The 5083-nt window shown below is 37.6% G+C and overlaps 1 protein-coding gene across 1 annotated transcript; it reads right to left on the bottom strand.

The window, feature by feature from the left end:
• Window positions 1-2573: 2573 nt before the first annotated feature.
• LOC132607920 (uncharacterized) lies at window positions 2574-4842 on the bottom strand. The gene is made up of 2 exons (XM_060322001.1): window positions 2814-4842; window positions 2574-2719 (listed from the first exon to the last, which is right to left on the bottom strand). The coding sequence occupies exons 1-2, from the start codon at window positions 4840-4842 to the stop codon at window positions 2574-2576; spliced, it is 2175 nt and encodes a 724-aa protein (XP_060177984.1).
• Between the last annotated feature and the right edge of the window lie 241 nt (window positions 4843-5083).

Genomic DNA, 5083 nt, shown 5'->3' with positions numbered 1-5083 from the left:
ACATGAGATAGTCTTCGGCAATTGGGAGGGCTCTTTCAAGACGTTGCCGAGATACATGGCGGCTATACAACACTTCAATCCTGGTACTGTTGTCGAATGGAAGCTCAAATCAAAGCCTGGTGTCCGGTAATATTTTTGAGTTTGTGTTTTGGGCATTCAAACCATGCATTGAAGGTTTTGCTCATTGTCGGCCAGTAATATCAATAGATGGAACACATATGTACGGGGTATACGACATAAAGCTACTAATTGGAGTTGGAATAGATGCAAATGGATCTGTATTCCCTCTAGCTTTTGCAATTGCAGCTAATGAGAGCACTAATACGTGGGGTCTGTTTTTGAACTACTTGAGGCAACAAATTATTAAGGATCGTATGGGCATATGTGTTATATCAGACAGAAATACTGGCATATTGAGCAATATGTTTAATTTGCATGGGTGGCAGCCGCCCTTTGCCTACCATCGTTTTTGTTTAAGGCATTTGAAGGCAAACTTCCAAAAGGCGTATCGAAGCCCAGCACTTTGCAATTGGATGTGAGCGGCTGCAACAGAGCATCAGGAGAAGAAGTTTCACCTGCAAATGGAGATTATTAGGCGGGCGGATGAGGAAGCCTTCCACTGGTTGAATAAAATTGATAAAGACAAATAAACATTACACCAGTGTTGTTAAAGGCGAGCGCCTTCTCGCCTTTGGCGAGAGGCGCGGCGTGGCGAGGCTGCTGCGCCTTTCATGGCCATGGCGAGCAGACCTTCAGAAGGCGCGCCAATGGCGAGAAAGGCGCTAATGGCGCCAAGGCGAGGCTGCTTTTAAAAAAAAAACAATTAAAAGAAGTGGAGGACTTAAATGAAGTGGAGGACTTAAATAAAAATAGCAGCTAGGGTTTTTTGTTTGCCTCCTCCTCTCTTCTCCTTCAAGGTTTCATGTATGTCTCTTTCTCCTTCTTCTTTTTCTTCAGTTCTTCTTCTTTCTTCTTCTTTCTTCCTCCTGTATTTTCGACTTCTGCTTCTTCATCTGTTCTTCTTCTTTCGTCTTCTTTTTTTCCGGCGACAACTGGCCTATTTCCGGCCACCTCTGGTTTTTTTTTTTTCCTTCTTCTATTCTCTTCTTCTTTTTCTGTTTTTTCTCCTCTGTTTTTTTACCCTCAGTTTTTTTCACCTCTGTTAATTGCTCTGTTTTTTCCTCTGTTTTTTTTTTCTCTGTTTGGATCAGTGAGGCAGTGGTTGTTTTGCTCCTATTTTTTCTGTTCAATAATTGTTTAAATTTTGTTATACAGTTATAAACAGTAGGTTCAAATTCAATGGAATCGTCGGACGCTAGCAAAAAAGACATAGGTTGGAATTATGGTACCAAAGGCCCAACAAAAGACTCAGTCACATGTATCTTTTGTCGAGAAACTTTCAATGGCGGAATTACTCGACACAAACAACATTTGATTGGTGGTTACAAAAATGTAAAAAAATGTGGAATTTGTCCGCCTGAAATTAGGGAAGAAGTAAAAAACTATGTTGAAAGTAAACAGTTGTTAAAAACTCAAATGTTGCACCAACCATCCTTGGCTAATCTCTCTGATGAAGATGATGAAATGATGCCTCCTCCCTCAAAAACTCAAAAAATGTCATCCAATGCATCATCCACGGCACGTACTGCCAATGTGAAAGGTCCCATGAATCTTTATTACCCGCAAACATCAAAGGGGAAGGGAAGCAGTAGCACGGCAGCGTCTGATGCATCCAAGAAGTTGCTAAGAGATCGCGCTGTAAGTGCTTTTGCAGTATGAGTATATGATGCAGGGCTCCCTTTTAATTGTGTAAATCACAAAAGTTTTGATAAATACATTGAGGCCATAGGACAATATAGCCCAGGAATGAAACCTCCTACCTACTATGTTGCTCGGACTCGGGTGCGGGTGTCGGATACGGGTATGGATCTAGAGGTCGGACTCGGCATGATCTAAATTTTAAGATTCGTGGGTACGGATCCGGGTACGGATACGGGTGCGGGGATTCGACAAAAATAATTCAAAATTCTAATAATATAGCTACAAGAATATGCCTAGATTATGAGAGTTTTTTGTGGAAGCACTTACATGTAGTTTGTACGAGACATGTGATTCAATCTTCCATTCTACTAGGTGCTAGACTGCTGACTGCGTGCTCCGAGATGGACAATATTCCATCCTTTCTCCTACAATTTACACAACAAAGTAGCAAACTAAATATTAAAAACATATTAAAGTATAACAAAGATAATTAAAAGAAATTAACATAAAACATAAGAAAACTTATCTTCCAAGAGTTGCATAACTCTTGATATTGCTCCACAGCTTTGCCTCTTCGGTCTTTAGTAATCAAGATGCAGAAAATAACTTTGGAAAGTAAATGGGAGTAAAATAAGCCAATTTAAACAAAGTAAGATCTGAAATCTTATATGTTTAAGACATCAACAGAGAGACATGCTCAAAAAGACTTATACATAGAATCTAGTCATGTTCAAAAAGACTTATCACTTATATTATATACACTTCAAGTCATGTTCAAAAAGACATAAATAAAGAGTCAACTCATATTCAAATCAGCTTTCTTCTTCCATGTCTTCAACTTCCTCCAAGTCTTCAAATTCCTCTCCAAATATCACCCCTTCTAATTGTGGTTCATTCATCGATAGCTCAAGTAAACTATTAGAAGTCTCATCAATATCAATATCGACATGATCTCCACCTAGAACCACATGAAAATGAATTAGAAATATTAAAATGTTTCAAAGGGATAAAACTTATCATACAATAAATTATTTAAGAAATTGTACACATACCCAAATCCCAAAACTTGCTTGGACCACTCGTATATTTTTCTTTCTTGCGAGAGAGCAAACATATGTTATAATGTACAAACACCAAATCTTCAGCTCTTGTAGTTGTTAACTTATTTCTCTTGATATTGTGAATCATAGAATAAGTGCTCCAATTTCTTTCACAACAAGAGGAAGAAGCCGGTTGTGAAAGCAATTTGAAAGCCAACTTTTGCAAAAGAGGAGCCGAAACGCCGTGATTCGCCCACCAAGAAAGAGGTTCCTCATACATCATAGCTTCAATAACATGAGGCTCACCAAAATAACCACTACCGCTACAAAAGGCTCCATATTCTAGAGAAACTTTTTTGAACTCATTTGAATTTCTAAAATATCTCCGGAAGCACTCTACCCTATTGAAAGAAATCTCACTATCTTCATTCGGTGGAAATCTTCGAATCCCATTTTCACCTTTGAGCCATGTTTCATGATAGTACTTTGGAACCAAAGAATGTGCCATGCAATGCAATGGGGTATTGCTTTTATTCCATCTAGCCTCAAGAATTCCGTGAATTGTATCAAAGAAATCCGATTGACCGGTAAGGAGATCTTTCCCCTCATGCTCAAAAATAATTTTCTTCACTTTCTCGGTCATTGTGTCCCACATATCATATATAAGGTGTAAACTTGGACAATCAAGATCGGCATTTCTAAGCATAGATAAAATTGGTTTCGTAAATTCTAAAAAGAAGTCAACTTTATCCCACCATTCATCTTTCATTATAAGAGATTTAATGTCACGTGTTTTGGCTTCAATTACCTTATCTCCCTTGTAGTGCTTCCATTCGTCGTCCATCACCATTTGCTCTAAAAACTTCTTCACTTTTTGAAAACGATCAGCCATGATAATATGTGAAGCAAACCTTGTCTCAGCAACTCTCAACATACATAAATCCGAATATTTTTTAAAGATAGAATGAGCGATGTCATGATTCACCACGAAATTTTTCAGATTGTTCATTTGACTAATCAACTCTACCATCCACTTGCAATTTTTATAGTGAGTTGATTTTTCCGAAGGTTGACACATGCTTTTCAATGCTAGATTTAAACAATGAACTACACATGGTGTCCAAAAGATGTGAGGAAAAGATTGCTCTACGATACTACCGGCAAGTTTCATATTACTTGCATTATCTGTTATAACTTGAACAACATTCTCCGAACCAACTCCTTCTATTGCTTTAACAAATAGATTAGCAACATAGTCACCATCCTTCACAATTCCACTTGAATTAATGGAATTTAAAAATATTGGTCCCCCGCTAGATGCCGCCATTATATTTATCAATGGTCGTCTCTTAACATCCGACCATCCATCGGAACAAATTGACAACCCTTTCTTTTTCCATGAATCTTTAATTGGCTGCAATTTTGTCATAATGTTCATCTTTTCTTGAGATAAAAGACTCGTTCTAAGCCTATTATACGTTGGAGGAGTATAACCAGCTAAAGGATTATCTGCTAGAAACTTTGAATACTTTTTGAAGTATGGAGAATTTGCTAGATTGAATGATAAACCTGATGCATAGAACATACGGGCTGCCAATTTGTCCGCCGTATTTCTTTGATGAAGGTTGAAAGCTTTTTCAATACCTCCACCTTCTGCACCTTTCCTTTTTTTTTTCTGTTGTGCTAAATCAGAACCTTCTGGTAGTGAAATGTAATCTGATTTTTTTCTAGCATTTACTTGGATGGATAATTTTTTACTTTCAGCTTGCTCATGCTCCAATTTTAAAACCGCGTATACATCACTACTTATTTGTTTGCAAGCTTCAACCCCATGATTTGAAAGCTTTAAAAGATGTCCTTTGACTTTATAATATGATCCAGTAACCTTTTTGTTGCAATAGTTGCACAACCAAGTCCTATTTCCACCACCACCAGCAGCAAGTTGAATAACTTTCACATGATTCCATAAGGGTGTATCATCAAAGTTTGCTACGGTCTTTGATGGTCTTAGAAAAACTTTTCCTTTTTGTTTTTCAGCCATAGATGAAGAATTTTGAAATAGATTGGAAAAAAAAAAAAAAACAGTGAAGGGTTGTTCTTGTTGCCACCGAAAAATGCTTAGAATAGGAGGAAGAGAAGTCTTCTTTCTTTGGAGGGAAAACAAAATTTGGGGAAGTGTGTACACAGAAATGAGTACACTAGTATAGTAGCCTTATGGCTACCTCTGATATTTGTCTTTGGACTAAAATGACTGTGTATAGTATCTTTTTTGGACTATAGCA

This window comes from Lycium barbarum, chromosome 8 (genome assembly GCF_019175385.1).
Source record: "Lycium barbarum isolate Lr01 chromosome 8, ASM1917538v2, whole genome shotgun sequence".
In the NCBI taxonomy this organism is placed as follows: domain Eukaryota; kingdom Viridiplantae; phylum Streptophyta; class Magnoliopsida; order Solanales; family Solanaceae; genus Lycium; species Lycium barbarum.
Note: the sequence above shows the minus strand (reverse complement) of the source record. Positions and strands in the feature narration are given on the sequence as shown.

Excerpts from the sequence above, each read along its gene's own strand:
- LOC132607920 (XM_060322001.1), bottom strand. The coding sequence starts at position 4,842 with ATGGCTGAAAAACAAAAAGGAAAAGTTTTTCTAAGACCATCAAAGACC. Across the intron at positions 2,720-2,813 it reads AAGCAAGTTTTGGGATTTGG|GTGGAGATCATGTCGATATT; the intron begins GTATGTGTACAA and ends ATGTGGTTCTAG.